This window comes from Culex pipiens, chromosome 2 (genome assembly GCF_016801865.2).
Source record: "Culex pipiens pallens isolate TS chromosome 2, TS_CPP_V2, whole genome shotgun sequence".
Classification (NCBI taxonomy): Eukaryota; Metazoa; Arthropoda; class Insecta; order Diptera; family Culicidae; genus Culex; species Culex pipiens.
In genome coordinates this window covers 10,689,556-10,711,391 of record NC_068938.1, presented here as the reverse complement: position 1 = coordinate 10,711,391, position 21,836 = coordinate 10,689,556, and the positions used below count along the sequence as shown (strand labels likewise).

Below are 21,836 nucleotides of genomic sequence, written 5' to 3'. Positions count from 1 at the left end.
CCAACACATTCAAAGTATGTTTACATGACAGCTGGACGTTTGTTTGCATCAGGTTTCCTATCTCTTTCTAGCAAAATTTTTTTGGCAGGCGACTTCTAGCTGGTTTATTTGACTGACTGCCCGATATGTCAGCCAACATACTTCGCAGGGCTGTGACAGCTACAGCTCGATCATAGAGCTATCTAAGCCCGATCTCACACACACTAGCACACCATTTGTTTTGCTGGCTGGTACAAAATTTAACCTCAATCTTTTTCGTGTACGTACACGCAATACATGCGCACGTAGATAACTCTATTGTTTGCATCAGGACACTGTGACGAGGAGTTCGTCATTTTTGAGTTAAATTATATTTTTTTTTTCACTGGGCCTAGAAAGCCTTATAAATAAATACAAGCACAAAACAAGGTTTTCATAAGATTTAGAAAGCCTTTGGATCTTTTATTTGATAAATATGTTTTGAAAGGAATTTGAAAAGAACAATTATTTATTGACAATCAAGTTTGAACTGAGGAAAACCCGGAAAATCCGTACGGTAAGGAATGAAGTTGGTAGCCTTAGCCATTATCAAGTGTCCACCCCCTTGGCGGCTATCGTAACGGCGCGTCGATAACGGCACGATAACGGGCCGGTGCGCTTTCTCTCTTTTCTGGCATCACTGCCGCCGCTGCTATCTTTTCTTCATTTCAAGTGTTGCATTCTGTGGGAGCAGGTCGCGGATTCTGGTTCGCAGTTTTTCTTTTCATTTCGCATCGACGAGGTTAGAGGACGACGCGACGGCAGAGGAAGCGCTCGGCTGAAAGTTAGAAATTCCTCCACAGAATTCCAACTGGTGAGTAGATTTGGGTGTGTTTATCTCGGCCTGGGATCAAATTTTCGCCCAAGAACACACTCTTTATCGAGAAAGTGGGTCGGGAAATCTTCTTGTGCTTTGTGTGCAGCGTGTCAAATCAGAACCATGGAAAGGGTGGAGCAAGAAAGGAAGGAAGGAAATGATTTTTCCTCCACGGCCTACTGCGAAGCTGCAGCGTCAACACTTTCGTTTGGCCGAACTCGATCGAATCGAATGGGGGATCCGATCGTCGATCACTCTCGTGTGGTGAAGACGCTGCTGCTGGCTGCTGGAGCCGAGCAGTAGGCCGTGTGATGATGGAAAAGATTGCGTGTGTGATGTGCGGGTTGTGAGGGAAAAGAAAAAGTCGAAGAAAACATTGGAATTAAAAATTCCAATAAGATTGTTTATCACTCTCGCACCGAGACGGAGGAGGTTGCTGCGATTTCAAACACCAAACAAAAAAAAAACTTGTAAAAATTGAGTGGCGCAATCGTCGGCGATGCAGAGGAATGAAAGTTTTTGTTTCTTTCGATGCAATCGCGATTGGCAACGGAGGACGGAATCAAAGCAAGCGATCGGCGTTGTAGTGTCTTGTCTGTGAGTCATTTCCCTCACTGCAGATTTGGGCACACAAGTCGAATATTCTATTGTTCTTCAAATATGGGAACGGCAGAATAGGGGAGAAACGTCTTTAGTATGGTTTTATGTTTTGAGACCTGAGTTAAGTTTTGTCTGTATAAATTTTACTAATTAGGTACTGTTTGCGGTCGAAACGAAATTAAAGAAAAGTCGCGACGAACTCTAACAACGTGTTGCTCTTTATTCTGCTTGTTCGAGAATGATCGCTCCTAACGGAATTTTTGGGGATTTGACGTTTACTGGGCCTTTTTCTGTGTCAGTGTGTGTGATGTTGTGTTGGGAAGTGGACTGTATACGCTTAAGGGGATTTAATCAAAATAGTACACACTGCGTGGGTTCTACCCAAACATCCTCCCCACCTTGAGGCAGTAGCCTCAATCAGTCGGTAGTGGAACCAACTTCTGGATCGGTCTCTGGTACTCCGTTGTTCCTCTGCGCAGCGTGACGGTCCGCACGATGCCATTGCGATCCGGGTGTGTCGCAACTACTCTGGCCAACTCCCACTGGGCCGGCGGGGTGTTCTCGTTCTTGACCAGCACCAAGCGGTTGACCTGCAGGTTGTCGATCTCTGATTGCCACTTGCTGCGCGGTTGCAGCGACGTCACGTACTCGTTGCGCCAACGCGTCCAGATTTCTTCCACCTTCTGCTGGCAGAGCTGCCAGTTGTCCAGTCGGTTACGCGGTACGTCCGAAACGCTGGGTTCCGGCAGGAGGTTCATCGGCTGTTGGATGATGAAGTGTCCGGGGGTGAGGGCCTCGCAGCTATCGGGAGAGTTGGAGATGGCGCAAAGTGGGCGCGAGTTGAGGCAGGCCTCGATTTGCGTCAGGATGGTGTAGAGTTCTTCGTAGGTGGCTGACTCGTTTCCCAGGACCTTGCGCAGGTGGGTCTTCGCACTCTTGACCGCTGCTTCCCACAATCCTCCCATGTGGGGTGCGGAAGGCGGAATGAAGGTCCACTTGATCCCAATGTTGGCAGCGAAGTGGGCGGCTTGTTGCTTGAACTCGTCGGTCACGAAAAACTCCTGCATCTGCCGATCGGCTCCGACGAAGTTCGTCCCGTTGTCGGACCATATCTCGGTGCACAGTCCCCTTCTGGCGATGAACCGTTTGAGTGCACCGAAGAAGGCCTTCGTAGACAGGTCACCGGCGACTTCCAAGTGCACAGCTTTCGTACAGAGACATACGAACACTGCGATGTAGCCCTTTGTCACGTGTGGTTTCCTTGGGTTGCCGCTCTTGACGAGGATTGGCCCTGCGTAGTCGACTCCGACGTGGACGAATGCTCTGGCCGGTGTTGTTCGTACCGCGGGAAGACTTCCCATTAGCTGCTGAGCGGTTCTGGCTTTCATTCGGCAACAGCGGACGCACTTTAGCAGTTGCTGTCGCACGACCGTCTGGCATCCCATCACCCAAAAACGCTGGTTGAGGGTTGAGATCACCAAGGTAGGCCCTGCGTGTAGGTTGTCCAGGTGAAGGTCTTGAATGACAAGTGTTGTCAGTCGGTGCTGCTGCGGCAGAATGGGCGGGTGTCTCATGTCGTAGGGGATGTCGGCGTTCTGCAGCCTTCCTCCGACACGAAGTGTTCCGTCTCGGTCGATGAACGGAAAGAGCGGGCGCAGCTTACTCTTGTTGGAAACCTCGGTCGATTTGCGCAGGCAGGCAATCTCCTTCGCAAATGCTTCGTGTTGTGCTAGTCGCACGAGTTGTAGACCAGCTACCTTGAGTTCCGCCGGTGTCAGCGGTCCGGTTAAACGTTCCACCTTCGGTCGCGCCAGGTTGAACAGGAACCGTCGGATCGTCGCCAGCGTCCGAGTGCAGCGGCGTAGCGAGGAGAACCGATCGAGAAGGTAGCGCTCCAGGGTGAAGTTGCTACGCGGGGAGCCAATCTCCAGACAGAATGTGCGAATTTGTCGTTCTTCGAGGGGTGGTGCCTTCGGTGCTGGTGCTGCGCAGTGTTCCAAGAACGACTGCTCGCTGTGGGCCCAGTAGGGGGAGTCCCACCACAGCGGATGGTTGAGCAGCTCGAGCGGCGAGATCCCTCGCGACGCACAGTCGGCCGGGTTGTCCTTCGATGACACATGGTGCCACATGCTCCTGGGCAGGAAGTCCAGGATCGCTGACGTTCGATTGGCGACGAAAGTCTTCCACTTGCGGGGGTGTGCCGACAACCATTCCAGTACGATTGCCGAGTCCGTGAAGGCAAAGTGTTGCAGCTCGAGGTGGCACAAAGCGAGGGAGACTCGCTTCATCAGGGCGGCCAGCAGCCAGGAACCGTTGAGTTCGAGCTTTGGGACGCAGATCTGCTGAATTGGCGCAACCTTGGTTTTAGCGCAAATCAGCACGATGTGGATTTTCCCGTTGCGGTCCGCAGACCTACCGTAGACGACTGCTGAGTACGCCGACTCCGAGGCGTCCGAGAATCCGAGCAGCTGCAACTTGCCGTTGAAGGCTGGAATTCGGCGAGGCACGCGAATCTGCTCCAGCAGGTGAAGCGTTTGCTTGATGGTGTTCCAATCTGCTTCGGGAAGGGGTGGCAGCGGGTCGTCCCACAGCAAGTCGTACAGCCACAGCAGTTGGAAGATGATTTTGATCTTGACGATCACTGGAGCGAGCCATCCGAACGGGTCGAATAGCCTGGATGCGTCGGAGAGGAGTTGACGCTTCGTGTTCGGGCTGTTGATGTCCAGGTTGACCTTGAACTCGAACCAGTCACTAGTTGGAGACCAGTGAATTCCAAGTGCTTTGACCGACGCTGTCACGTTCGTGAACTCAACAGGGACTGGTCCCTGTCGGCTGTCTGCGATGTTCTCCAGCAGCTCGGGTGCGTTGGAGGACCACTTTCGGAGGACGAATCCAGCTTCGCCCAGGATGGTTGTGATCTGGCCAGCTAGCTCTTGAGCTTCTTCGACCGTGTCGGCGCCGGACATCAGGTCGTCCACGTAGAACCCTTTGAGGATCCTGTCAGCTGCTGCGGGGTGCTTCTCAGCGTTGTCTCGGGTCGCTTGTCGAAGAGACTCGGTCGCTAAGTAGGCTGCGCTTGAAGTACCGTACGTCACCGTCGTCAGACGATAGTGTTGCACCGGTTGGTCGGGATCATCGCGCCAGACGATCCGCTGGAAGTCCGTGTCCTGCTTGTCCACCCGTACTTGCCTGTACATCTTCTCGATGTCGCTCACGAAGACCACGGGGTAGGTGCGGAAGCGGCAGTAGACGTCGTACAGGTCTTCGTTGTTGTTTGGACCAATCAGCAACCGGTCGTTCAACGACACGCCAGAACTGGTTCTGCACGAGCCATCGAAGACGACACGCAACTTCGTTGTTGAACTGTCCTCTTTCTGGACTGCGTGGTGAGGTAAATAGAAGCACTCGCCGGGGTGCTTGTCGACTTCAGATTGCGGGATGAGCTCCATGTGTCCCAGTTGCTGGTACTCGGACATGAAGTCACGGTAGGCTTGCTTGAACGGCGGATTCGAGAGGAACTTCCGCTCCATCGCATGCAGCCTTCTCAGTGCCGCACCGAGCGAGTCGCCCAATGTCGGCTTGGAGTCGTCGAAGGGGAGCCGAACCACGAATCGGCCCTCGTCGTTGCGCCTGGTGGTCATGTTGAAGATGTCAACAGCGCGCTTCTCGTCGGCGGTGAGTACCTTGGCCGCAGGCACTTCCTCGGTTTCCCAAAACTTGCGCAGCGTCTGGTCGATGTTGACATCCAGCTGCACCGTGAAGGACACCAGATTTGTTTGCAGCACTGTTTCACCGCCGAACTTGCCGGCGACGAGCCAGCCGAGCGACGACTTCTGGGCCACGGGTAGACCGTCCTCGTCTGTAACCTGGCCCGCTTGTAGAATCGGCAGGAACAGCTCGGCGCCTAGGATGACGTCTACCGGTCCCGCTTTGTAGTACTCCGGATCGGCTAGCTGGAGCCCTCGGAGTAGTTCCAATTGCTTGGGCTTGAAGCTTTGACACGGTGTGGGGGGAGCCAACACTTCGAGCACGTACGCCTGCGTCTTCATCACCACTTCGTCGCTGAAACGGGGTGCAATCTCCAGCAGCGCCATTCCCCGGGTGGTTCCTGCTTGTGTCCCGGCAACTCCGGTTACAGGAAACCGCACGTTGCTCCGGCTGATCCCGAGTCGCGTCATGCAGGCCTCGCTTATCAGCGACGCGCCAGAGCACGAGTCTATCATCGCCCTAGCAGTGTGGAAGACACCATTCTTACCGCGCAGCTTGACGAGCGCAGTGGGTAGAACGGTGATCTTGACAGCTGGATCACTGGTGACCTCCGCCTTGAAACTCGGAACCGTGGGTTGAGCTTCCATGGCCGGTTGCTGGACCGGCATCGCTGCTATCTGTTGACCCGGAAGCCCTGCGGTAGCTGCCTGTCTGCCGCCGTGTTGACAGAGGAGCGTATGATGACGCTGGTTGCATCCATCAGTCTTGCAGGTGTGCTTCGAGGAACAGGTTTTTGCCGTGTGCGACGTCCTCAGGCAGTTGAAGCAAAGTCTGGACTTCTGCACCAACTCCCGACGGTCGGCGACGCTGGACGCCTTGAACGCTTCGCACAGGAACAGCAAGTGCTCTTTGGAACACTTTGGGCAGGGCTGCGGTGTTGCGACGTAGCTCTGCACCTTCTTCTCAGCTGGCTTGGCCGGCTGCTTTCGTATCTCCTTCTTCGCCCCCGCTCCACTCAAAGTGCACTTTCGTGTGAATGATGAGCAGGTTTCGATGGCGTCGCACCGGTCCTCAAGGAACTTCAGGAAGTCTGTGAGGCTCGGGTTCTCCAAGGTGACGAGTTTTTGCGCCCAGAGCGCCTGCGTCTCCTCGTCAATCTTCTCCAGGAGCAGCTGGATCAGCCAGGGGTCCCGCGACTGGTACTGCTCGCCCAAGACGTCGAGCTGCCGAACTACCTCGTCCGAGGTCGTGACCAGCTTCTGGAGGTTGCCAGCGGTTGCGTCTGACACGACAGGTTGGTCCAGGAACTCCTTCACCAGTGCGAACACGGTGTACTTCTTCTGGTCGTACTTCCTCAGCAGCTTGTCCCACGCCAGCGGGTAGTTGTCATCCGAGATGCCGAATGAGCTGATTTGGGATGCTGCGTCGCCCTCCAGCAGCGACTTCAAGTACTGCAGCTTCTGCGACGGCCGCAGCGACTCCTTGCTGTGGATGGTGCTGACGAACAGATCCTTGAACGAAAGCCATTCTTTCCGGACTCCCGCGTACTTCGGGATGTTGATTGGAGGAAGCCGGACGTTGATGAAGGGATCCGGTTGTGCTTGAGCTGGTTGTCCTGCTGGAGGTGGGTTCCCCTGCTGAATCTGGTTCAGCTGGGCTGCGTGGGCCGCTTGGTTGGACAGGAGCGCTCGTTGCGTTTCCAACAGCGCCGCTACAGCAGTCTTTAGGTTGTTCGCCGGCTCAGCGAACGTTCGATCGCTGGCGACGGAACCTTCGTCGAGGGCAGCGTAGATCGCCTTCGCCTGATAGTACCGATCTTCAAACTCCTTCCGGTAGTCGAAGACCGAGACTAGATTTTCCAGGGTGGTCGGTGGGGTTCCATCCTCGAACTGGTCCTGGACGTCGAAGAAACTGTTTCCCAGCGCCTCGAGGCGCAGCAGACGCTCCCGGACTTCAGAGAGTGAGGGGTTTTGCGTCTTCACTCGTTCCGCGGTTTCGAGTTCGCGTTTCACTTTCGCAAAGAGAGAATTCCGTTTCGCGGTGATCGATTCCATCGGGAAATCGCACGGTTCTACTATTCGGTTCGCGAAGGACCATAAATGTTTGCGGTCGAAACGAAATTAAAGAAAAGTCGCGACGAACTCTAACAACGTGTTGCTCTTTATTCTGCTTGTTCGAGAATGATCGCTCCTAACGGAATTTTTGGGGATTTGACGTTTACTGGGCCTTTTTCTGTGTCAGTGTGTGTGATGTTGTGTTGGGAAGTGGACTGTATACGCTTAAGGGGATTTAATCAAAATAGTACACACTGCGTGGGTTCTACCCAAACAGGTACTAATTTGACCCAAACGGTCACGTTGTAAAAAGCCTTTATTTGACTACAAACCTGGAATTTTCTTTTGAAAAGGTCCAATAAACCAAATTTCCATTTGTTGCTTTTTGGGTGTTTTTGAAACCGCCTTGAGTCAGCGGTATTTAAAAACACCCAAAAAGCTAAAAATGCATAAGCGTAGAAAGTATTTTTAAGTTTGTTCAAGGAACATTTTAATTTTACCCAATAAAATTTAAATTTTTGGCTCAATTTGCTCTCCATCCGCATTGACCTTTTCTCATTTATGAATCAAAGCCGGGGATCGGGGAGGGAGAATCACGGCAGTGGACAGTATGCTGTAATGGCGGAAACTGGATGTGGATAGTGGAAACCAAGAACTGCGTTACAAAGGGAAAATAGCTAATTAACTGTACAATTCTTAAGGACTGTTAAATTACTACATCTGTTGGCCTCTGTCAGTTTTCAGCTGTCTGCCGTGCCGATTTAGGACCCCAACAGGGTGCGAGCCTTGTTTTTTCCGATTTGTCATCGGCGTGGCCCTGTTGTTATCACATCAAATCAAATCAAAAAACGAAACCTTAGTAAAATTCTCAGATTTGTTTTGCAATAAACACTTTTTGATGCTTTAGGCTTGATCTTAACGTTTTCAAAATATATATTTCTCGGGTGAGTTTTCAAAAAGCCGTAAGAGCCACTGTGACCTCTGACACTAATTTTTGTTTTTCTCGAAAATGAAACAAAATTTCATTTATTTCAAGTATGGGACACTTGAAGGACGTGTAGATGAACAATTTCGAGCATTTTTGATATTGGTTTTTCGTAAGTAGGTCGAATACCGATAAAAAAGGACTTTGTTTACCAATGGCTCTTACGGCTTTTTGAAAACTAATCCGAGATTTATTGAAGAAAAGAAACGGAAAAGCACTTGTTTTAAACATTTTCTTTTTTTTACTAGATTATCCGAAGGTCTCGGGAAAATTTCACTTCGGATAACACCGACCAACAAAATTTCTGCGCAGGTTTAACTCGAGGGAATTTGAATTTTTCAAAAATATTTAGACAGGGCCAAATAGTTTTTCTCCAAAGTTTGTATGGAAAATTAGTGCTGTTTGCTACACCCACATATTAAATTCAGTTTGATAAGATTCCATGTTTTACAAATTTTTTTTTGTAGAGCCTTGAAACCACTGCGACCTATTATAGGTTTTACAACTTACTTTATGTAAAATGTTAGAAGAGACAAATGCTTTATTAGTCAGGAATCGGTGCCTGCAATCCCCGTTAGGGACCATCCATAAACCACGTGGACACTTGAGGGGGGGGGGGGGGGGGTATGGCGATTGTCCACGATCCATACAAAAAAGTTTTTTTTGTATGGACAATTGTCCACGAAGGGGGGTGGGGGGGTAAAAGATTCCCAAAAAAGTGTCCGCGTGGTTTATGGATGGTCCCATTACAGTTTATATGGAATTCCAACAGACAGAAAAATTAGGATTCGGGTCTGTTAAACATACATATTCGCAATAGTTGAAATATTTTTTTTTTCTATGTCACAAAACTCTAGAGTTTTTTTTTATATGTCTTATAAACATATGAAAGAATAGTTTATAGGACCTTTTCAAAACAAACTGTGGAAGTTTTGCAATTGCAAATTAAGTACCCATACTCACAAAAAAATGTAAGACAAACCTTTGGAAAAAAATATTTGAAATGACTCAATGATTTTTTTTTCCACCAAAAAACCATTGCCAAATTCTTGTTGGAATTTTTTTTTTTTCAAATATGCAATCAATATTTAAACAGAATCATAACATTACGCTGGCCATAATCGTTAAAATTAATTTAAATTTTTCTATTAGTTTTTAATTAACTTTTTTATAGTTTTCAGTTAAGTATTTTTGATAAACAAAATTTAGTAAAAATCTGTTAGTTCATTAAAAAAAAGCAATTTGAAAATCTGTGTTTAATGCATTTAATTTTAATTTTAAATGACCTTTTCATTCTGAAATAGATTGAAACAGTGAAAGGAACCTAAAATTTAAAATAAGTTTAATTTAGTGAATTTAATTTGAAAATTGTACCAAATAAGACAAAATTATTCAACAGTTAGAAAATAATTTTCAATCAAGTATGCTTGGGATTCTTGACTTTTGGACAAAAAAAATCATAAATTCCTGACCTTTCCCCGATTTTTTTTTGTGGATATGGCGAATTCCCAACTTTCCCGATTTTCTGACTTGAGTGGCCACCCTGGTAAAAATTATTATGTAATAGGCAATCAACTATTCAAATTTGACTGGTATGGGGTTGCATAACTCGAGGATAATCGAAGCTTTGAATAATTGAATCTGGACTGTCATATCGACATCAAGCCATGTTCTGTTTACAGTTGGTTTTTAGGTTCTCGCAAAAAATAAATAAATAAATGTTGAGTTTGACCTTGAAGGGTATTTGAACGGTCCGGGACAGCATAAAGAAAAAAAAGTTTATGTTAAATACAAATGGTAAATGTCTGATTAACCTTTTTGAAGAATATAAAAAAATAAACAACAGCAACTTTGAAAAACACATGCACACCTTAAAAAGAGAATATCAGCATCATAGCTCCATGTATTTGAGAATATATAGTATATTTTTAACATTTTTGCTTTTTTTTTTGCTTTTAACATCAAATTCGAGTTCTGCGACCTCATTTTGGTCAAATTTTAATAGAGGAGTCTCAAAAACGCCGGCTCTCCCCTAAGATAAGAAACGTGTTCTCCGCAACTCTAACCCGAAAATCGAAGGGGTAAGGGCATCTCCACCGCAGAGATCTAATTGCGTGGCAAACCTATCGGTTGGATCCCCAGTTTTAGCTTTGCTCCGTAGCTAATACACGTTTCCGCACCGCTGGGAGCTAATTTGGCTACTGAATCAAGCCCACCGCGGGGATCTAATTTATTCATTTTCCAATTTTAGCCGTTTTGTTGATCAAAATCAATAAAACTATGTTCTAGTATGATAGAACATGCTTCCAATTGCATTATATGTCCTAATTGTTTGCTTACATCAATGAAATATCATTTTCAAATTTTTAAAAGAGTTCATCCGATTTGCTCCCGACATGTTTGTATCCCAACTTTCGCACCGCGGGTAGCAATGCTAAAGCTAAATTAGCCTTCGAGTTCATTCAGCGAAGAAAAAGTTCATCGGGGATCCGTCGAGTAGCCAAGATAGGTGTTCGAGAAGTCCCCGAGCTACCGGTGGCTAATTTTTTCAGCGATTTTTAGAATTCGACGCCAACATTTCAAAAAGCATCATGTACAAACCATGTGTTTTGAGAAAAACGCATTTGAAAGTTGAGCATCCATTTTCAATTCCCATTTTAATATAAAAGCAAAATTAGATGATCTAATGATAACAAACGATAAAAAACGTTGCTTTTATTGATACTTGATCATCCAAATTCAATAAAACATTATTTCCGTAATTTTATTTGAGAAAAACAAACATAACTTCTTATGAAATCGCCATCGAATATATCACCCTGCTGTCATTGAGGGGGGCGCTTTGTTATGATTCGTTTTTCTTCGCCGAATGTACATGGCGCTTTGTTCATGTTGCTTTTTTTTCGTCACGAGGTTCATGTAGTCTTTTGTTTGACAGGTTGACAGGGCTATATAAACAGGGAAAGCTGATGGCAGAGATTTTGTTTATGTTACTTTATTTAAAATCATGATTAAACGGACTGAAGTAACTTTTGCTCATTTTTGGTGGAGAGGTAGCTTATTAGAAGTACTTTCAGAATATACAATAACCTTTTTTTTTGATGCCTTTTGAAATGTTACCGTCGAATTATTTTTATTTGTTTTGGTTGAAGATGCATTTATTTTGATTGTAAAATTTTCATGAATATTAAAGAAATGAGTAATTTGGTTCAAAACGACTTTATTTAATTGAAAAATTGTGGAATTTATCATTTTTTGTATTTTTAAATAAAAAATAATCAGCCACCTATGTTTAATATAAGCAAACAGTCACAGAAAATTTGAACATGAAAGTTCAAAATTTAAAAATAACCGATTTGAACATTTTTAAATATTGTATTAAAATTTAAATATATATGTAATTGGGACAATTTGAGTTTGTAAACAAAGGGTGTATCTTGCTCACGTTAGTAGGGAGTGAGATAAAATTACGAATGAGTTTTTTATTATTTATTTTTTTTATTTCATTTAAAACATATTTTGGATAGTTTTACCGTAAAGGCTGATACGCAAAACTCCATATAAAAACACGCCCAAGAAATGGTCAGGGAAAGGGCCACGAAAAGATTTTTCTTAAGCGGTACGCAACTAAAGCGGTGTATGCACTTCGGAAGGAATCGGTCAAGAATTTTTTTAAATGGGCAGCAGCGGCAGCGAAAGCAGGCCAGAGAGGGTGAAGAAAAGCCCCAAGAAAACGTTCCCTCTCTTTTGTTCTGCTGTTTGTAAAGCTGTTTCTTGACCCCTTTTCTTCCGATCTCCATACTAGCCTTAAAAAGTAACAAAAACGAAAAGTGGCGTTTCGCGCTCGTTTGCAATATGTTCTGATGAAAAATCGAAGAATTGGAATTTTCCATTTTGAATGCGACTGAAAATCACAAACATTTTAATAATCTTGTATTCGATATAATAATATTGAAAACCCTCACCGAATCTCAAAATGCAGAATTTTGAAATTAAAAGGACAGATATCTTGACAGATATAGTTTTTTGGTCGAAATGGAGTAAAAAAAGAAGTTGTCTTTATAGCTGTCGGCCACCAACCAGTAACCTCTGGATTGTGAGTCCAGTGCACTGTCCAATTGATCTACACGGACGGGATCGAAATGAAGTAAACCAGAGTGAAAAAAAAGTTGACAATTATCATACAAATATCTATTTTCTGACTAAAAAACTCAATAATTAAAAATCTTCAATTTGGAAATTTCAAAATAAAAAATATGCAGAATTAAATAATAATTTTAATATTGAAGTATTTATAGATTCAAGAGCTCAACAATTTAAAAAAAAATCAGAAATTATAAATCGAATTCCAAAAGCTAAAAACTCTGAAATTAAGAAATTCGAGAATACAAATTTACGAAAAACCTGAAAATCTTTAAATATTAGATTTCTATCAAAAATTAAAAAAATAATACCAAATCAGGAATTTGAAAATTAAAAAAAATAAGGCTTTAAAAATTTGGGAATTTCAGAATTTAGGAATTTAAGAATTTAACTATTGAAGAATTTAGGAATTTAAGAATTTTAAAATTTAAGAATTTTAGAATTTAAGATCAGGATTGCATGTTTTCAAATTCGCATTGGCTTATTTAAAATGTTTTGCTTGAATTTTGCTTATTACTCAATACAAATGACTGTCTCTTGCATGTCCGGCCGTTGATCGACAATGCGTTGACCAAAATTTATCAAACACAGCCCCAATCTGACCTAAAAAACTCAACTGCATCACCCCACATTGTCAAAAGTAATTTTTCATGCGTAACATGCAGCACAGGAAGGAAAATACCTCCAAACTCGAAGAATTGAAACCGAAAAATCAATCATCACTCCTAATGTAAACATTTACTGACGTGAGCAGGATAAACTCTTTGTTTACAAACTCACATTGGCCCAATTACATTGTTTTGCTTGAAAAAACCATCCGTCAGACGATTTGCTCCCGATAGATCCCGGAGCTAACCTGAGTTTTGTTTAGATTCGGATGAACACGGATGAACTCGAACCTAAATTAGCTCTCGCACAAGTACCGCGGTGGGCTTGACGCGGGTGCCAAATTAGCTTTGCAACGCAATTAGGTCCTTGCGGTGGAGATGCCCTAAGCATCAAGTTCCAATTGGTTCCAAGTTCCAACTCGAATTTAAATTCTTGCAATAATTGCGTATAACGGGACATTCCAATTGGAGGGTTGAGTAGATAAGCATGTTTACCTTCCCTTCCTCAGCCGCACAGGTACTTCCAGCTTGAATAATCAGCCCACTAAATGCGATCTCTTTTTTTTCTCGATTTTCCCATTTCAGCACTGCAATTCGAGTGTGTAATTTGCGAACATTTCCTTTTCGGTAAGGAAAATGCTTTATATGGACTAAAGTAGTCTAATTCGAACGAAAGATCTGGTAAGTAATTCGAACTTCAACTTCGTTTGCAACAAATTTAATTCTTTCTTTCGCTTTCAGCACTGTCGTAACTGAGATTAGTCAAGCGTCAATCATGAACACCAGTCGCTTCCAGTCGGCCAAGAATCTCCAGCCGGCGCGATCGCTCAAAACGCCGGCGGCGGCCGCACAGAACCGCAATGGCGGGGTAGCTGGTCAGCTGCCGTTGACCTCTTACCAGAACGCGCCGCCTTCACCGCAGCAGCAGCGTCACTCGAATGGCAGCAGCAACGGAAGCTTCGGTTCGGCCAACGGCAACGGGTACCGTTCGCCACAGGCGGCCTCGAACGGCTTCAACGGCGGTTATCCGGGGGCGGCGGCCATGATCAAGAACGGTCACCGCCGGCACGATGTGCTGCGTTCGTCGTCGCAGAACAGCAGCTTTGGGAGCAATGTGAGTGTGGGGAGTAGTGGCAGTAGCGGCAAGGAGATTCACACGATCGCGACGTTTCGTTCGACCACGCTGGCCGTTGGGTCGATGCACGAGGTGTACGTGTCTTACGTGGAGAATGGGCCGAAGCTGTTTACGGTGCAGCTGCGAGCGACCGAGAACTCGCTGAACCAGATGATGGGCGCGCTGGAACGCGTCCCGCTGAGGAATTTGACCCGCAAACCGACGCTTGGGATGGCGTGCATTGCCCGGTTCTCCGAGGACCAGGTGCTGTATCGGGCGCTCATTATGGGCATCAACGTGGACTCGTGTGTGGTTTCGTACGTGGATTATGGGAATTCGGAAACGGTTGAGTTTAAGAATTTGTACGAGATACCGGCGGAGTATCTGAAGCACAAGGTGTTTTCGATGCGATTCACGTTGTCGAACGTCAAGACGTTGGAGGACACCAACGCGGACATTGCTGGGATATTTTCCTCGCTGGTGATGGACAAGTTGCTCTCGATGAAGATCATGCCGCTGGAGGGACCGGCCTTTGTTCAGTATTGCGAATTGTACGAGCAAAACGAAAACATCTTCGACAAGCTGCTGAACATGTGCAAGGCAAAACCGTTGAAGTATCCACTTCCGCTCACGCTGGACCGCGGCCACTCGTGTGTGATCATCATTCGGTACATCGAGTCGTGCAAGCAGTTTTACATCCAGCCGTTGGACAAGGTCGAGAGCTTCGAGAAAATGATGGACAGTTTGGTCGAGTTTTGCCGCAAAAGTTTGCCGATGAACTCGCTCAAGTCGGGAGATCCGTGTGCCGCTTGTTTGGACGAGGAGGAGTGCTACCGCGCCGAAGCGATCAACGTGACGAGTAGCTCGGTAAAGGTTCGCCTCGTGGACTACGGTAACACCATGACGCTGAAACGGAACCAGATCAAGCGTCTTTCACCGGCGTTCGTCGAAAAGCAACCGCAGGTCGCCGAGTGCTGTCTGGAGGGCTTCCAGGACACCGCCGACGAAAGTCTCTCGACGGCTCAGCTGGAAATGCTGGCCGAAAATGAAAGCGGCGAACGCAAACAGTTCAAGCTGATCGTCTCCGAAGTTCAGAACGGCGTCGCCGTCGTCAATCTGTTCGACGAAGCGACCACCCCGGTGCTGAACGTGGCCAAGCGGCTGCTCAAGCTGAAGAACCCTGCCAAGTTTGTCAAAGAGCTCCAAGCTCTCCAGCAGAAGCCACCGGTCACGGCGCCAGCAAAGCCTGCTCCGATCAACTCCAAAAATCCATTCCACTCGACGTCGATCATCTCGGAGGTGCCCAACCTTTCCCAGACCACCCCGCCGCGGATGGCCGAAAGTGAGGTGATTGATCTGACCAACGACGACCAGGGCGGCTTCGTCGCGCAGCCGATCGGTCATCACAGTTCCGGCTACGACAACCAGTCCGTCACGACGCCCAGCAACTACAGCGGCAGCTATCGGGGCCCAGCCCGGAGCGAAACCAGTGCACGCAGCGGTCGCGACAGCCTCAACAGCAGCTACGGCAGCGTCAAGAAGGAACGCTTCCCACGGCAGGACGTTCCTCCGCGGTTCGTTAAGGACAGGTAGGGTCTGCTTGCTGAATTAATCTTGTTAGGTCAGTCAATTTTCATTCTCTTAGGAACCAAACGCCGTACTACGTGGAGCACGACGATCGCTGCGCGGCGGACAACAGCAGCAGCTACGAGGAGCCAAAAAGTCGCGAGAAGGTGACGACGACGGCGCAGCGCGGCGCCAGCAACCGGGGCAGTGGCAGCGAGTCCGGCTTCAACACGCAGTCTGCCGAGAGGTGCGTTCTGTGCTATTTTTTTAAAGACTTCAATTTCATGGTGTAATTCTTTTCCAGAGCAAACTCATCCCACGACAACAGCTTCAAGTCGTCCACGGCCAGCATTGACATGGGCGAGGACTTTGTGGGGTACGAGTTTGCGTTCGCCGAGCAGGTCATTCCGATGAACACCAAGGTGGAGGTGAAGCTGGTGCTGTGGATCTCGCCGGAGGAGTTTTACGTTCGCATGAAGGACGAAGAGGACAAGTTTGAGGAGATGATGAAGCAGGTGCAAAAGTTCTACAAAGGACGGCCTGCGGTGGGGGACGTTCCGCCGGTGGGGTCGGCCGTGGTCGCGCGGTACCAGAAGCACAACGCGTTGTACCGTGCGCGGGTCATCAAGTACAACGAGGTGCTGGCCAAGTTCAAGGTCGAACTGCTGGACCAAGGAAACAAGGTGATCGTCTCGAACCCGGAGCTGTGGAAGGTGGACCGGCGGTTCACCAAGCTGCCAATGATGGCCATCCAGTGCTCGTTGGCCAACATTAAGCTGAACTGTGATGCGAAGGAGCTGCTGAACAAGATCGACAAGTATGTTAGTGGGGAGCCGATCGAGTGCGTCTTCCTGGACAAGGGCGAAGACAGCAAGTACGTGTGCGACGTGGACGTGCAGGGCGCCGACCTGAAGATGGCCCTGCTAAAGGACAACCTGATTGCTCAAATTTTGACCGGTAAGATGGCGATCAGCTGATCTCGCTTAACAAGACACTGAAGTTATTTTATCCTTCTCAGACATTGATCTCAACCGACTGAAGGGACAAACCCTGAAACTGAAACTCGTCGAGATGAAGGGGCTGGACCTGTTCCGCATCAAGATCCTCGGCAACGACGCCGTCCTCAACTGCCGACTGGTGGAGCACCGCGCCTACGATCAGTCGATCGTGGAGGAACTTCGCCGCAAGTGGCTCGATCAGTACCTGTTTGGACTTGTTGAGGACGTGTCAAGTGATGAACTGTAAGTTTGGCCTTCTCTTGAAGCTTGAAGCGTTCTCTAAACACCCCATTTTTCCAGATTGATACTGACGCTGCTGATCTCGCCGCTGTCCACGCAGAGCCCACCCACCATCGTGGACATGCCCGTGCTGCAGAGCAAGTTCAACGCGTTCGTGACGTACGTCCACGAGGCGAACTGCCTGTACGTGCAGAACTCGCGCTGGACGCCCGAGGTGGGCAAGCTGCTGGACGATCTGTTCGAGTACTACGAAAAGAGCGGCGAGGTCATCACGAACCTGCAGATGAACGAGCTGTGCGCGTCCAAGTCGGCGGACGGCAACTGGTACAGGGCCAAGATTATTTCCCTCCAGGACGTGGACAATATCGAGGTGCAGTTTGTGGACTACGGCAACCGGGAGTGCGTCCGGCACGAGGATCTGAAGGTGCTGGAGGCGCAGTTCCGCGAGTTTAGTGCCTTTGCGCATCAGGTTTACCTGCCGATGGCGTGTTTGAACGAAGGAGAAGAGGACAAGCTGAAGCTGGCGATTGCCGAGCTGACGGGCGAGTACGAGCTGGAACTGACCGTGCTGGACTACCGGAACGACGTTTGGATCGTGGATATTACGTCGAACGATTACAGTATCGTGCAGGCGCTCAAGGACAAGCAGCTGGTCAAAGATCTAGACCACGAAGAAATCGTGAACCGCAAGTCGACAGTGGCTGCTGCCGTCGGTGAAGGTTTGGAAGTGGCGTCAAACGGCGCCGAGTCGGATGCCAAGTGCGACACCGGACGGTTAATGGCCTACGTAAGCCACGTCGACAATCCGAACCAGCTGTTCATCCAGATGAACTCGGACCTCGAGGACATTGACACGCTGCAGGAGAATCTGCAGATCATCGCGCAAGCACTGCCCCAGCTCAAGGACTTTTCCGTGAACCGTCACTGCATTGCACCGTTTTCGGCGGACGAACTCTGGTACCGGGCTCGCATCATCGACAGTCACGACGATTTGATTATCCAGTTTGTGGACTACGGCAACAGTGACGTGATCACTAGTAATAAGAAAACCGAACTCAAAGACATCAACGACAGTTTGATGAACTTTAAAATCTACGCGAAACAGTGCTCTCTGCTGGTGTCTCCGGCCAAGGGGCGGAAAAACTGGAGCGAGGAGGCCACCATGATCCTGCGCGACCTGCAGGAAGTCGAGGTGCAGATTCTGGCCGAATCGCAGGGCGTCAGCTACATCACGCTGAAGAGTGGCGAGCGGGATTTGGCGGAAGAACTGGTCGCGAAGCAGCTGGCAATTAAGATGGAGTACGTTCCGTCCGACCAGCGATGCTTCACTAGCCACATCGAGTCGATTCGGGAGTTTTACCTTCAGCTAGAACGTGACATTAACCCGCTGGACGTGATGGCGGACTACATGGCACGCTTCGAGGAGTTTGCGGTCGTCGAAAGTCCGGAGGTGGGAGGCGTCTACGTGGCGGAATTCCCCGACGATGGCCTGTGGTACCGGGCCAAGGTAATGGACAAACTTCCCGAGAAGCGGTACGAGGTGTTTTTCCTCGATTACGGCAACACTTCGGAGATTAGCAACGTGCGAGAACTGGAGAAATCCATTGCCGAGTTGCCCCCGCTTTGTACCAAGTGCACGCTGCGTCTGCCCGAGGGCCTCAAAAGCTGGTCCGATGATGCCGAGAGCAAATTTCGGGACATTGCCGCCAATGGCGAAACGGTCTTCACCGTGCATCTGCACACACCTGGCTCGATCGCCACCGTTGAGCTGTTGCTTGACGGCGTCACCATCAACGACCAACTGAAAGGTCTCTGCGAGAAGGGAGTCGCCAACATGATGAACGCCAGCTTCATCCTCAATGAAGAAAAAACCCTAGACGACAGCGCACCGCTGGGAGGTTACGTTACCATCAGCCACATCAACTCTCCAGCCGACTTTTACATCCACTTTAAAAACACCGCCCTCGAGGGCATGGAGGAGCTGCTGAACAAGGCGACCAAGTGCGAACGACTTCCGGAGAACGAACTGTGCGAAGGAATGTACTGCTTGGCGTACGTGGCCACCCGTAACAAGTACTACCGGGCGCGGATCGTCCACATCGTGGACGGAAAGTACAAGGTGCAAATGGTGGACTACGGCACCATCGAATTCGCGACCGATTTGCGCAAAATCCCGCAAGAAATCGAAAACATTTCCCTCCTCGCCAAAAAGTGCTGCCTCGAAGGGTACTCCCCGAACGACAACGTTCTAGACGTGGTCAAGCAGCGGTTTACCGCGCTAGCCGACCAGGGTCGCGCCCAGTTCGTCTTCGAAATGGTCGAAACCGACCACGAGCCCAACATCATCCGCCTCTTCACGCCCGAGGGTCGCAACGTGGACGATCTGCTCGAGTGCTCAAACGCCAACGGCGACGAAGATGCGGCAAATAACAACAGCAGCAGTAAACCACCCACCTCGACGGTCTCGATCGCTCCTCCGCCCCCCGCGCCCGCAGACTTGGTCAAAACTTCGTCCCGTGCGAAGTCATCGCGGCAAGCTTTCTTCCGCGCCAAAAGTGACCTCGAGTTTGACCAGTGAGAGAGCGAGCAACGACGAAACGAAAACCTTAGGTAAGATGGGTAACCAAAACAAACACGAGATTTTTTTTTCTAACTGAATTGTAATCGAAACGATGTAAAACAACAACAAAACGTTATTGTTAAGAATGATGGTCAGGAGGCAACACACGTACACAGACACACACACACACATGAACTGTTAACCCGGGATTCCATCTCTAAAAAAATGTTATTTTATTGTTATTGTTTTTCTTATCTCGTAAGGATACTGTTTTTTTTACAAGCACTTTGCGTGGTTATTTTAGCACCACTCGTACTAGTATTGGAAAATCACGCTCACATCCAATTCAGCTAGAAAATTGATAATTCTGTTAGAAAAAAACTTAACAACACACACACAGTCACAGCAAGGCCTTACATTTCTACGAATATAAAACAATATGAAATAAATCGAACTGATCTTATGATTTCTGGATATGATACGGATTATCCCTGATAATATAGTTGATAAAGCAAACAACTGCAAAATTACCAAACCCCGACCCAAATGCACGAGACTAACAACACGGTGTGAGATCAACACGTGAAAAGAAAAGTTGCTACACTAGCAATGCCTTAAAACAAATCAGAAATATTTATTACGCATATATATTTAACCCCATGAAACAAGTGGACTTATTTATGAAATAAACGAGCAATAAAACATTAATAAATTATTACACTATTTTGGAAAATCATAAGATTTGTTTTCTTGATTGTTCGAAAATATCACAATGATTTTTTTTAACTTGTCTTAAAATTCCCTGTTTGTTCCCTGGGCCTTGTAAAGTCAAGGGGCATGATTTGATCCTAGTGCATTAGTTAAAATTTGGGTAAACATTCTTTTTTATAAGCACTATGGACACCACTTCATGCTACGAGAACTCGCTTTGCCGCAGCCCCAGGGCTTAAGCGTCGACCGATAAGCTGTCTTCGTGAACTAGGTAGTTCTCCGATAGTGAAAATATCACAATTGCACAAGACACCGCTGCTTCTGTGACTTTTTCACTATCACAATGTGGGATTTAGGTTGGGACTTCAGGATAGTACAATTGATTTGTTGCTTAGCATTAGCATTTAAAATAAATCTGTATCCTTTCCAAATCTATTGATGTTAAAGTTAGTTGCAATTGTTAAGTAAGAGTCAATAAACTTTGATTGATGTAGAATACTAGGCATTCTGTTATGTCAAATTGTCCATAGAGTCTCGATCAATCAATAATGTAATGATATCGGACAAAATTCGTCGATCTGTTGAACTAACGGTTTTCGGATTATAGTTGTATCGACCATTGTTGCGAATCGAGGAACTACGGATCTTTTGACGTAAATGGTCATTTCTTTTTCAAATCGCGATTTCTATCCTATTTGTATATCAGTTCACAATTTTTATTGTTTTTTTGATAGAAGTAGTATTACAACAGTTAAAGGAACGTTTAGTTTTGAACATTAAGTTTAGAGGATTTTAGATTAAAATTTAGATTTTCAATCCAAAGTAGTTAGCAAATGAATATTTGGACTTAAATGAATAATTGAATAAGTTGGACTTATGAATAACACACAACTGTGCATTTATTCTAGAGTCAGATCCATACAGCGTCAGTGTTTATTTGGTCGAAGTGTACTAATTCATTGGCAGATCTGATTCTAGTTGTAATGTACGACAAGACTACTGACGGACGTGACAGGACGAGGGCCCAGTTTAGAGGTTTCAACATCAACGATGTGCGGCTGGATCACCCTCCCAAAAAAAAAAAAAAAAAAAAACTTGTCTTAAAATTCCCTGTTTGTTGATCCCCCCTAATTTGCCGAAAATGGCTCAAATAGGCAAAATGAACAAAATGGTCAAAATCGTCGAAATGGTCACAATAGTCAAAATGAACAAATTGGTCAAAATGACCAAAATCAACATAAGTATCAAAATGGTCAAAATATCACAATCGTCAAAATGACCAAAATGATCAAAATCGTCAAAATGACCAAAATGGTCAAAACAGCCAAAATTGTCAAAAAGTTCAAAATCGCCAAAATGGTCAAAATAATCGGCCAAAATGAACAAAATTATCAAAACGGTTAAAATTATCAAAATGACCACATGGTCAAAATACTTAAAATCGTCGAAATTGACTATTTTGGCAAAATGGTCAAAAAAGTCAAAATGATCAAAATTTTATTTTTTTCATTATAAGATAAAAGTTGAAAAATAACCTTCGAAATTGCCAATAATCAATTACAATCAATTACCGACATGACCAAAACTATCAAAATGGTCAAAATGACCATAATCGTTAAAATGGCCAAAATGATCAAAATCGTCAAAATAGTCAAAATGACCAAAATGGTAAAAATCGTCAAAATAGCCAAAATTGTCAAAATGACCAAAATGG

At 46.7% G+C, this 21,836-nt stretch overlaps 2 protein-coding genes across 2 annotated transcripts; one reads left to right on the top strand and one right to left on the bottom strand.

Moving 5' to 3' along the window:
- Nucleotides 1-672: 672 nt before the first annotated feature.
- LOC120423971 (maternal protein tudor) lies at nt 673-19,885 on the top strand. Its single transcript, XM_039587963.2, has 7 exons — nt 673-832; nt 13,519-13,614; nt 13,675-15,636; nt 15,693-15,860; nt 15,918-16,570; nt 16,632-16,854; nt 16,912-19,885. The coding sequence occupies exons 3-7, from the start codon at nt 13,709-13,711 to the stop codon at nt 19,427-19,429; spliced, it is 5,490 nt and encodes a 1,829-aa protein (XP_039443897.1). The 5' UTR covers nt 673-832; nt 13,519-13,614; nt 13,675-13,708; the 3' UTR covers nt 19,430-19,885.
- Nucleotides 1,849-7,197, bottom strand: LOC120423997 (uncharacterized). Its single transcript, XM_039588006.1, has one exon. It carries the CDS (start codon nt 7,195-7,197, stop codon nt 1,849-1,851), a length of 5,349 nt encoding a protein of 1,782 aa, XP_039443940.1.
- Nucleotides 19,886-21,836: the final 1,951 nt, after the last annotated feature.

Bases quoted from the DNA above. Each gene is read 5' to 3' on its own strand.
- LOC120423971 (XM_039587963.2), top strand. From the start codon at position 13,709: ATGAACACCAGTCGCTTCCAGTCGGCCAAGAATCTCCAGCCGGCGCGA. The intron at 15,861-15,917 runs GTGCGTTCTGTG...ATTCTTTTCCAG, and splicing joins AACACGCAGTCTGCCGAGAG to AGCAAACTCATCCCACGACA. The intron at 16,571-16,631 runs GTAAGATGGCGA...TATCCTTCTCAG, and splicing joins GATTGCTCAAATTTTGACCG to ACATTGATCTCAACCGACTG.
- LOC120423997 (XM_039588006.1), bottom strand. From the start codon at position 7,197: ATGGAATCGATCACCGCGAAACGGAATTCTCTCTTTGCGAAAGTGAAA.